Here is a 12,567-nt window from a genome sequence, read left to right as displayed (position 1 = left end):
GCTTAAGGAAATTTGCCACAGTGTATCCTCTCTCTCCCCTCTCTTTTTCTCTCTACTTCTCCATCTCCTCCATTTCCCCTCCACGTATGTGTTTAAAGAAGTATTTAATTTTCATGGGCCCTATGTATGTGTAAAACAGATGTGAACTATTTGTCTTTTGTACACGCGGCTAATAGCCCACGGCTAAAGGAGCAGATTAGAAATAGTGAACTGCCTTCTTGTTTCATTGCCAGCATCTCCTTATCTTGTGCTAAGGAATAATATGCTCAGTGTGGCTGCAGTTAGAAAAAGTTCACATAAATGTTACTTCTGCCTTGGGGTAGTAGTATCTGCAAAATAGATTTGTCTCCTAATGTGACAATAAATACCTATTTTGCAATCTCATGTAAGGGTCTTTCCGTCACACATGCCCTATCTTGTGGCATGTGGTTAAAATTTCACACTGTAACTTCTGAATGACTCTCAACTTAATTTTCTTTATTGGTGCCCAAATAGGATAATGACAAGCTTCAGGTAGGTCATAACCTCGTATTTACCATTTCTTTTTCCTTATTTTTTGGTGAAATGACAGTAATATTTGTGTGCGTGTGTCTGTGTGTGTGTGTGTGTGTTAACTGATATTAAAATTCATGTTACACTTATAGAAATTTATTGATATGTTCTGATTTACTCATTTCAGAGTATTATGGAATTAAACAAGGGCTGTATAGTTGTAATAAGGAACTTTTTTTTTTAACCAATCCAAGGGTTTTGGCAAAGGTTTATAGTTTTGTATTGAGTTATTTATAAGAATTGATGAAAGGCACCTAGTGACAAGCCCTCGAAGCTACTGCTTTCAGATTTTCTCAGTAGTAGAAATGTTTGGTGAATTTGCTCTTAGGTTCACTATTGTTTCCTTAACTTGACTTTGTTACAAACTTATCTTCATGCTTTTTGTTTTGTGTCTGACAATGAACAATTAAGAAAAGAATATAGGGCTGTGTGATAGTCTTATCTACCTTAAAGGAAATAGGTAGGAACTCATAATTTTTATTTTAACTGTATCATGACACAGAAGTAACGGAAACAGTTGGAGCAGCATGCTCATGATTGAGAATGAGAAAGTAGAAACAATGAAAATAGAATCACAAACATATGATGAACTTCTAGTTCATGACATAGTACAGAGTCTTCATAAGTATGGGTTAGAAGCCAGGTAGCTGCATTCAAAGTCTGCTTGAAGTGCATTTAATAACTTGGTTTCATGGCATCTTATCTTTCTCAATGCCTAAGAGCAACCTCTGAAGTCGTGGGTCCATCATATACCTGATGGTGTTCCCTGAACAAGCCAGTTTGTGGTGCTGATAGAGAGGTGTGTAGTATATCCTAAACCATGCTGTGGGAAAACAGGTCTTTATTTTCATTTTACAAAATGAACTCTGATAGCTGTGACTGCTGTCTGACCAACTCTGGCAGTCTTGGGAAATATTCTTCAAGGACAAAGAAATACCATGGCAAGAACTACGTTTTTTTTTTTTTTGGTCTTTTTCCAGTAGCCATGACAGAATTTTTGTATTTGTAGTGACCTGTCATTGAACCCAAGCATTTTGTCTTTCATCAATATGATATTCAGGCACCATTCCTGAGATTTTGCTTCCGTTTCTTCCTCTACCCCCTTTACTAGAAGTCATAAAGTGAGCTATACAGGGTTAAGTCATAAAATGAGCTATATAGTGTAAACACGATGCCATAGCATGACAGCTGCCTGAGCTTATCGCCCTAACCCTAACCCTGAGGTACACAACAGAAGGACTTACTTTTGTCAGTCAGATTGCGCAGGAAGAATTTGCAACTCATTCTTTCTTCAACATCAGACAAACTTCTCTTTTTCCCATTAGCAATGTTCTTAAAGACCAGAGTCATCTTCATTACTTTCTGCATTCTAACTTTACACTAGGTCTTAGATCATGAAACTCCTGCTGAGCAAAGGCTTAGGAAAAACGTGATGCTGTTGTATGTATGGCTTGGTGAATGCTTAAAGGTCAAATGATTCTGACAGTTTTATAAGCAGTGCAGGACTTATCTTTACTAAAGTAGAATATCTTTACAGTATGGCTGATCATATATAAATTTCATTGTCTATCAGGTCGATCCATTACCCCTTAGTAATATTTAAGATTAGAAAACCTGACAGCCTGACCTCTCTATGGTCTCCACTCATTCCATCACCAGAATTGGATTCAATCGGAGCTGCGTCTTCCTTCATAGTTGAACACAGTCCTCTATCTGTCTGGTGCTAGTGTTTCCAACAGCCTTACGTTGCTTGTGAAGCTCCTATAAGCGACCTTTCCCAATAATAAGATATTTCCCATATGAGTCAAGTTGATCTTTTAAAAATTATACATCTCATTTTAAAAATAATACCACAATATATTTAACTGATATATTAGATGCTTAAGCCCTTTTTTAAATCAGGAAAGAACATGTTTTTCTAACATTTCATGTTGATAACTTGACTTGTTTATACATGTAAAGAAAACCCCACATGCCCATGATAATCACCCAGTTGTAACAGACAACAAGACATAAATCTAAATCAAGATCCTTTGTCTTTAGCACTAATTTCCTTTAAGAATAAAAACAGGCTTTCAGGCATCTGAAGGAAAATTTTGCTAGGCTTCTGGTTAGTAACATCCAAATGGTGCAGTCATTATTGGGATTTTGATAAAAAAGAACACTAAAGGAAAGTACAGACATAAAATTTGTTTCATATTTCTCTTTCCTGTTCAAGTGTACCAACTTTTAAAACAATTACATTTTACATACTTAAAAAAAACAAGCCACCAACCCCAAACATTTATACATGTATATATAATCAACAGCTTTGCTATTGATTATAATGTGGGGCTTTCCATACTCTATGGATACAACATGTAAAGACAAATATATTGTGTACTAGATGGCTCAGGTAGGCACAGAGTACCTGATTTTATAGCCAGAGAAGAAAAGAGGGTGTTTCCTTTCAAATATTCACAACACAGTGTATTTTGTTCAAAAGTCAGTTTCACTTGTCTTATCACCTGGATATGTACACAGGTGAGTGTGTGGGTGGATATACTGCTGTAAGGAATAGGAAAAAATTCACAAGTCTGTGTTAAATATTCCATTTCATTATTATTTCTTGATCATACAGCTTGTAGATTCTGTCAATTATTTTTCAGTGGAATAAGGGTGTTAAAGCAATTTAGAATGGGAGGTGTGCAACACAATGAAGGAAACTAACGTGCAGCCAATGTCTGCTCCTTTTGGCCCTTCTAGATCAGGAACAAAATTCTTAGATCCATTTACAGCATGCACAGTTACATTTTGAATGGTATTGGTATTAAAATGTAGCTAACCAATTTAAAGAACACAGTCATAGTTTTGTTCTTTTTCTAAAGCTTTTTAGTATATTACAGGTAGAGCCTTAAAAATGTTGTGTTCTTTTGATTATACCAGCTCGTTTCTTTCTGCTAAGGCTATAAATAAAGCTTTCTGTTTAAATTTGGTTTTATATCAGCCCACCTGCTTCTAGGAGAGAGAGGGAGAAAAAAAAGAACAATTCAACCTCTAGATTGCTGTCAGATTGTGAATATGTGAATGAGAAGTCTTAACTTCTAAAGTGTTGTATGAGAAAGACTGGAGGCTTCCTGTTCCTTCCCTTTTTTTTCTTCTGAGGCAATTTCCAGTTTAAGAATTACACAAGGGTTTCTGAGCTCTAATGAAAGAAGACTTCTCTCTGGAGAGAGCCTTCATTGATGAGGCATGACAGCTGCTTATAAGTGGCAGTGAGGAACAGGCAAGCAAGCAGAGAAGGAACGATCATTTCAATTGTGGCATCTGCAAAGAAGGCAGGAAGATAGGGGATTGCCTAGGCTTTCCTTTGCCTGTGGGTTTCTACCAGTGGCCAATTTCCAACTGGAAATTAAAGTGTATTTGTTGTTCTAGCTTATTATTAGTGCTGTTAAGCTCCTACTGTGACTAATTTAAAAATTGAATCTTGCCAATAATGAGATGTGCACAGGGTAAAATACAGTATGCACAGGACTTAATACTGGCTGAAGCTTGCAGTACTGATCCAGGGGGCCGTGAGATCTACCTACTCCAAGACACTAGGGAATCTTCTGCATACTCTGCTGTTTCCTCCTTTCTATTCAGGATGTCTTGCAGGAAGCATGGGGTGAGGGAAGAAGGAGAATAGAGGCAAACTGAAGGATGGCAGTCTGGAATGCATGTGAAATTCTCTTGTTCAGATTCCTATAATTGGAATGAGAAGCATCCATTCACCTTGTGCTTTGAGCCTTTTTGCACACATCTTAAGCATGTGTTTGGTTGTTTTGGTTGTTTCTGTCACCAGAGCTGCATTATGGCCATCTGTGGGAAAGCTGATTGCAGATGAGGAGTTCCAGTCCCCTGCCCACCCTAAAGGAAATGCACAGCTACATTTATTGTTCTTTAAATAGACAAGCAAATTTTATATTAGAAAATCTGTACTTATGGCATTATTTCTTAGCTAACCTTGTAGGCATAGACTTAGGCCCCAGGCTGCAGCTTAGTCAAGACCACAGAAAATAAGCACTCATCACTCTCGTGCTTGGCCTGTGATGGGGGGGGACTTCTTTCCCCATTAATCACAGTTTTGCTGGCTCACATGTGAGGAGTCTAACATGGGAATGGCTTTTGAAGGTAGAAAGGGAGAAAGACTGAAATCAATTGTTTTTCATGTACCCAGAATCACCTTTTGCCACTTGGGCAAATTAAATAATTGAAAAGCAGATGTCAAATGGCATTTTATTTCCTAATCTTTCCTATAAAGGCAGAATAACTCCAAAAAATTCATCATAAAATATTAAAGATATTAGACCAATGGGGTTGAGTAGAGAACTCAATGGAAATAACTTTGGGTATATAGTATATTATTCTACCAGGAAATGTTCATTTCAGTAATTGATACATCTTTACCCTATCTACCAAATAGAATGAATGCCTTTGGTACCGAAGCTTTTTTGTTGTTGTTTTGGTTTGGTTTTTAAATTGGTCCATACCCCCACAGAATCCTTTTGGAACCCTATACAAACTACAGACAGCAAGGACTCAGAGAAGGAGATACAGGCAGAAGCAATGGAAGTTTAAAAAGAAACACTATCACCAATTCTTCTTCAGTTGGGAGAGGACTATAAAAATGAGCAATAAAGGAAATAGAATTTAAATAGATCCCTGTGTCTCCCTCCAGCCTTTCTTCAAATTTCTTGATGTCTTTTTTGTCAGGTCTGAGTCTTCTCAGTTGAAAATGATCTATTTTTTTCTTTTCTGCAGAGCCTCAAGACACATTCTGTGTTGTTTCACAGTTCTGTGCACAGCCCCTGAAGATAAAAGAAATGCTTTGACAGAGGGATGAAGGAAGACCCTGTAAGTAAAAGTTAATTTACATGGAGCTCTCCTCAATTTTACTTCTCTAGGATCACACCCTCTCTTTTGTGCCTCTAATCCAGAAATGTATCTGTTCCAATGGGAGGGATGGAAAGTGACATAAGTCAGGCTTCAGTGGAGATGAGAGTTAAATAATCCTTTTTTTTAAGAGTCACAGACAATTGTGACTTTAGATTCCTGTGTGAACTGAAAACAGATTCTCTGACAGAACAGTGAGAAAAGAACAAATTCTGAATACATCTGTACTGTAAGAGAGCTGTTGTTGATAAGCAGAATTTCTGAGAAAGCTGAACAAACCCAGAGTTTTAGCAAATGTCCTTATGATGATTTGAGGCTTAACAAAATTTCTGGACTGTATTTTTAGAACTTGAAAATACTTGAAAAGCACATGATTACAAATGCTAAGGACATGAAAAGGGCCTGGAAAAGAAAATGATACAAGGATTTCTGTAAAGTAGAAACTGATTACCAACACAGCAAACCCATATTGTTTGGGTGTTTAGGTGAGTTATCTTAGTGTAGTAATTTGTTTACCAACATTTGGGTCCTAATACTCTAATACTCTACTTAGAGTATTAGGACTTTGGTCAGGGGATTTTCTTGTATTTAGTGCTAGAAAGAACAAGTGCTTCTTTGAAAATTCTTAAGAACATACAGGCTACTGATCAACTTAGAATAAAATGTTGGGCCAAATAGTTGTGATTCATCATAGGATACATTAAAGCAGGAACTCAGCGATGGAATTGTCTGAAGGGATGAGTGAGCCAGAATACTGGTCTGAGCAGTTATTCTTTATGATGATCTTGTTTGATCTAACAGAGAAATGACCATAAAGAAAAACTCACACAACCATTTTGTAAAGCTGTACATGAAAGGCCCAGTGCTATGGTCAATGGAATGCCAGAGCTTTGCAGATAACAATGCTTTGCATTAATCGTTAGAAAATGGAAAATTAGATGTCCATTTAGTTTTTATAAGACTTTAGCATATTGATTTATGCAAGAAGTTGCCAATTCCCTTAGAAGGTCTGGTAAATATGCTAGCATGGTCTGAACAGTTATTCTAACAATAACTATACTCTTACTAAAAGTATCGGTCTAAGAGCATTTCAGTGTGGTATGACTCTAAAGTTGACCATTTGGGGGTTCCATGGAACTCCAATTTTTGAAGATGCTAACAATTAAGAAGGAAAAGTGGTACTTCATGTTCAAAACCCGTTGGAGAAATTCCAAGGTGAAATATAGCAAACACAGAACATTAGAGAGTTTTTATTACACTTATCTAGATCTTTTTGAACTTGTAGTAGTGGCTATGGAATGTACCATCTGTGCAAGTTATTAGTTAGTGGCTCTTCAGTTTTGAAGGTTGTTTAGTAATATCTTAACTATTTTATGGATCAAAGAATAAAGCACCCAGAGAATTTAATCTGTCTTTACTTGATAGAATAACATATAAATCTTTGAAGTAAATATTTTATCGATTAACTTGAATCCAATTTCACTTTCCTTAGTTTTGACAAAAAAGAATAACAAAAATCTCTTTTATCATTTGCTTCTCTCTCTCTCTGTCTCTCTGTCTATCTGTCTCTCTCTCTGTCTCTCTCTGTCTATCTCTCTCTCTCACACACACACACACACACGTACACACAATTTTCCAAGTACACACTCTTTAAGGTGTTTCAAAATTAAAAGGAAGTAGATTCTCTTTTAGAAGACTATTTTTCCATTTTAACTGTAAGAACATATCATTTAATCTTTTTGGAGTTGAAATTTTGGTAGAATTTAGCATAAGTTGACACAAATTGTTAGATATAAGTCCATAAATGGAAAATGAATTTCTAAAATATTTGTTATAATCATCAGGATTGCTAAATGAAATGTAAACTCAAACAGGTGATTATTCAATCTCTAAAAGAATAATAATCTCAGATCCTACCCCAGGTAAGGAGAAATCGATTTATATGTATTGCCCACCCAGTTTGCAAAGCAATCTATGAACCTTTTAGAAATTGAGGCCAATTTAATAGTTCTGACTAAACTAAGTACTAAACACAGCACTAAAGAAGGAAATCCCATAATCTGTAGAAACTTTGTGTATTCTGATTAAATACATATCATTTCAGGAATACAATCTGTATCCAATACTTTTTCAGGGCATATGAATATATGTTTGATAGTTATCTAGTACTCAGCCAAGTGGAATTATGCTTTCTTCAACCAGGTCACTGATAATAATAATAATATATATATATATATATATATATATATATATATTTGGAGAGGTAACATTGACACTAACTGAGTTGGGCAAATATGCTCAGGTCAATAAAGTGAAAGAATCAACACAACATTATGAATTTGTAGAATGGTAAAGCTTAGCTTTTCCTCAGTGAAGGAACAAAAACTTGTTTTTTAAATCAACACTGGTTTTTCTCTCACTGCTTTGCACAAGACCGATACCTCTTATCTATGCCACGTAGTTTACAATATGAAACTAAAAGTCTTAATTGGGAATCAGGGAACCACACTGAAGTTGCCTAATTGTGGTCATACACAGTATGACAAATCGAATTGAGAAATTGGGAATGGCATGTGCTGTGTGTTCCCCTTGACTTGTAGCCATCTTCCAGGCAGCTGTCACATTTGAAAAAGATCATTGGTTGCATCACTGTCATGATGTGCTTGAGTCACCCTGATTCTTACTGACTTCTGAAAATTCCTTATCCAGAGAGCTTTTGGACCTCAGAATTATTGATATCAGCTACTGATGCCAAATAATTATATATAATCATTACTCCTTTCTCCATTTGTCATTAACCCATGAGCAGTGACTGGTGAAAAGTAAAACTAAGGCCTAGCTAAATGGATTACTTTTATGAATGACACCTACCTTGCATTTTACAGGTACAGCTAACAATATGCCACTTTCTGGAGAAACCCAGAGACTTCTGTTACAGTAAACTGGTCCAGGTTGGTAGTGTACATATAAAAAATATTCCATTCTGTATCAAAACTAGGCACATGCCTTTATTTATAGTAACAGAAGTTAACAGAGTTGAGCAGTTTTGACTTGGGTTCTGTTTCTTGGCATCCTACATCAGACATACACATCTCAACACATCTCTGCCTGTTACTCCAGGGATCTAATCTCAGGTTTATTGGTGGACAAAAGGAAGGTGAAATCACACTTGGAGCTATACTGGTGAGTGACTAAAAGCACAACCTCTCATTCATATTGCTTTAAAACATATACAGCATATATGTTTCAAAAAAAAGAATATAGTGATCTCTTTTTGGTGCTGAACCAACAGTATTGTATGATGCAAGGTTTTAACAAATGATAATAATAAATACAAATTTTACTGTAGAGTATGTTTTAGACAAATGTGTCTTTTTAATATGTAAAGCCTACACTGTAGGTTGTTCTTTTTATTTTTCCTTTTGTTTTTGCAGTGGTAGAAAATGTTGAATTGTTGTCCATCAGCATGAGCCAAAGGTTCAGGTTCAATACTGAGGTCCCCACAATGCCAATATTTGCAATGCAAACAATTAGTATCCCACTGTGTGAAGGGCTCTGACACATGCCTGCCTGCCTCTAATGGGCCAGTCTCCATCAGAAGTCTTCCTGCTTCCATGAACCCTGCTTTGATACAGGGACAGCTGCATGAAGCTGCCTGATAACCTTGGGATTCACTATGTCAGACGTCTCCCTCATTATCAACAGCAACACAGAGACAGCAGTGTGTGCGGTGGGCCCTTATATCATTTTCATGTTGAACCTCCTGGGTCCAGCCACCTCCCCTTCCACAACAGCACCATTGTTTTTCCGGGGCACATACTCAAGGTCAATGCTGTTTTTGTGCTTGCCTTTTCCTCGGCTCCACACAAAAAGCAGGAGAAAACAAAATAAAACCACTCCCAGGAATGTGAAACAGCCCATGGCTGTAGATACCAGTATTGTTTTAAGGTCCAGGGAAAAGGTATTGGCATTAGTGCCATTGGAAATGGTGTCATTGGAGTCGGTCATGTACATAGGGGTCCTGTTTGCATAAAGGAAGCGGTCTGAAGTGAATCCCTTTACAGTGAGAGAGGCTGTGAAGGTGTCGTTCCCGGCAGCGTTGCTAGCAATGCAAACATACATCCCACTGTCTTGATCCTGGGCAAAACGGATTTCCAAGGTGCCATCACCCAACACAGTGGCCCTTCCATTGGACTTGGTGGTGATAAAGCGCCTTCGGGGTGTCACCCAGGAAATCACTGGCTGTGGGTCTCCATCAGCGTTGCACTCCAGCTGAACTGTCTGTCCTTCATCTACTAGTAGATGCTGTAGCTTCTTTTCTCGGATTTTGGGCTTTTTGCAGGTAAAATAAAAAGAAAGAGCAGTGCTATGGAAATCCTTAAATGACCTCTCACGGATGGTGTCTGGCCCGGCACACATGGGCTGCTGGCCCCCAAACTGTAGGTTGGGTTGTCTCTGTAGGAGCCAGAGAAGTCGGCAGTCGCAGGCTAGTGGGTTATTGTTAATGCTCAGGACCTCCAAAGCCCTAGGGGAGGAGAAGACATTCTCTTCCAATGTTTCCAGCAGGTTCTGAGACACATTGAGTACACGGAGGAAGCGGAGCCCTTGGAAGGAGTGAGGCTCAATAGTGCGGAGTTGGGCTCCCACTATATGAAGCTCCTGTAGGCGAATCAGGTCAGAAAACATGCCTGCTTCAATAGTGCTGATGGGATTGTACGAGAGGTTAAGGTGGGTCAGGTACACCAGGTGTTTAAAGGCAAGGAAGGGGACAGTGGATAGGTTTGTGTTAGTGATGGAAAGGGCTGTGAGGTTGAGACCATAGAGGCTATTGGCCGGCATCATATCTAGTAAAGGCCAATAGTCGATCTCGAGGTGTTTCAGGTGGAACAATCTTTTAAAGGCATACACAGGCATATTGTTGATATTAAGATGCTTCAGATGCAGGGTGATGAGGCTGCGGAGGTGGGAAAGGGCTTCTGTTGGCACTGCTGTTAAGTTGCACTTCTCCAGAGTGAGCCGCTCCAAGCTAAGTAGTCCGCTGAAGGCCCTGTGTGATATATAAACCAAATCATTGTCCCCCACTTCTAGAGACTTCAGGTTATGTAAATCCTGGAACATGTAGTCCAGCAAAATGACAATCTTATTTTCACTAATGTCAAGCTTGGTGAGGTTGGACAGTCCTGTGAATACTCCCAATGGTACCAACTTAAGGCGATTGCCTTTCAGTCGGAGGGAACGCAGGTTAAAGAGGTTGTTAAATGCTCCAGGCTCCACATTGCTGATGATGTTGTCACTCAAGTCTATCTCCTCCAAGAGAGGATATGAAATGAATTCTTCAGGGTTTATGCTCTTTAACCTATTTTTGCTGAGGTCCAAGATTTTGGTCTCAATGGGAATGCCTTCTGGGATGGCAATCAAACGTCTTCTGTGGCAGCTGACGGATTTGTTCTGGGCAGAGCACTCGCAGCGAGCAGGACAGCCGATGGTGGATCCCATGAAGAGTAACACCACAGCCAGACCCAGGAATGGCTGCCAGCATGGTATGGCCGTGTGAAGCATGACTCCACTTCTTAGTCTACACCTTGGTTATGGGCCTGCATGGATATGGAAAGAGAAGGTGAAAAGTTCAGGTTAGGACAGACACAGGGAATGGCTCATAATTAAAGAACAAAGTTATAAAACAAAGATACCGGATTTAGCGGCACCAGATTTGGGATTATATTCAAGGATTCCCATGTTATCTACATGATCTTGGACAGTTTGTTTCAAGTCTGTACTTATGTGTTCTTGGCTATTAAGTGGAGATAATGGAGGTGGTAACCCTAAGAGCTTCTAACAGTTATCATGACTAACTCAGGATTGGAAAACTATAGATAGAAGTTTAGTGTCTGGCATAGACAAGGCAAAACAACACATGTTTCACATAAAGACCTTATTTTTAAAACTCAAAAGAAAAGAAACAGGTCAGTGGCTAAAAGAACACTAGTTCTGTGTGGATGAGTGCCTGAATCTCTGAGAGATCAACCCTACTATAAATGAAACTAATAGAGCTTTCAACAACAGGCCGTGGGTCCAATATTCAAATCAGTTGACATCTACTGCAAGATGTTGAGAACTTTTGCTTTACATACATACACTGTATAAAGAATATCTTTTAATTTTAAGGCAGCGCTCTGTCAGAGTTCTTCACTGAGGAAATTTGCTTGAGGTAGACATGTTTGCCTGTCTTATCTCCCTGCCATTGTGTTTCTTATAGGGATGACAGGCTTGAGAAACCTCGGTGAGTACAATAAAAATGCTGCTCTGATATTAGCTTCAATATCTAGGATAGGGAGGGTGCAATGGTAAGAAAACAAAGTTTTATACCCTAAACAGTAAGAAAATTAGCATATAACACAATAGTTTTATTTTCCTTGTGTAAAACTGATTTTAGTCAACAGCATTACTGAATAATAAAATTCCTTAGAATAAACTTGACAAGCAATTTTCAGAACTAATATGGCAACTATTAAATCCTACTGATGAGTCCAAATTCAACTTACTAAATAGATAAGCTATATTTAGATAAAAAGTAAATTTATAAACATATTTTCAATAAAGACACATTACAAAAACATTTTTGAACTTAAAAATTAATTCTAAAGTTGATAAATTGAACCAGTTATATATACATCTTAAGTAAATTTTATTTGATTCTTCAGTATAGTTTAATAATTGACATTAGTTTTATGTATTTATTTTTTTAGTTTTATGTATTTCTTAAGTTCTAATTTTTCTAATTTGTCTGCTATGGAGAAAAATTAGAATTATGTAAGTGTCAGAGCTCAGTTATATGTTAATATATAACTCCACTGTAAAATATCGTGTCAGTACTTCACTATAAAATTATGTTTTCAAGATAAACACACATGGTAAACCATTCAGAACCATTAAAACTAAAAGTGATAACACTACTATAAAATATGTGAAATTATAATGAGGAAATGTGATATGGATGTAAAATATGAAAGCTAAGTAAGGAATTACTTTGAAATCTACTTGAAAATCACTTTTTATTGTTGATATTCAAACAGCACTAAGGAAAAATACAAGTAACTGGAG

General features: G+C 37.6%; 1 protein-coding gene across 4 annotated transcripts in view; it reads right to left on the bottom strand.

Annotated features, from left to right (window-relative positions):
* Positions 1–3,133: 3,133 nt before the first annotated feature.
* Lingo2 (leucine rich repeat and Ig domain containing 2) overlaps positions 3,134–12,567 on the bottom strand; it is a 1,146,222-nt gene continuing 1,136,788 nt past the window's right edge. For all 4 annotated transcript variants that reach the window (XM_040740264.1, XM_040740277.1, XM_040740262.1 and 1 more), the window contains one exon: positions 3,134–11,060. In XM_040740264.1, the coding sequence (XP_040596198.1) occupies positions 9,205–11,025 (1,821 nt within the window). In that variant the 5' untranslated portion in view covers positions 11,026–11,060 and the 3' untranslated portion in view covers positions 3,134–9,204. The remainder of the gene's footprint in view (positions 11,061–12,567) is intronic.

This window comes from Mesocricetus auratus, unplaced genomic scaffold (assembly GCF_017639785.1).
Source record: "Mesocricetus auratus isolate SY011 unplaced genomic scaffold, BCM_Maur_2.0 Super-Scaffold_6730, whole genome shotgun sequence".
NCBI lineage: Eukaryota > Metazoa > Chordata > Mammalia > Rodentia > Cricetidae > Mesocricetus > Mesocricetus auratus.
The sequence above is the reverse complement of the archived record's forward strand: the minus strand, read 5'-3'. Positions and strand labels throughout refer to the sequence as shown.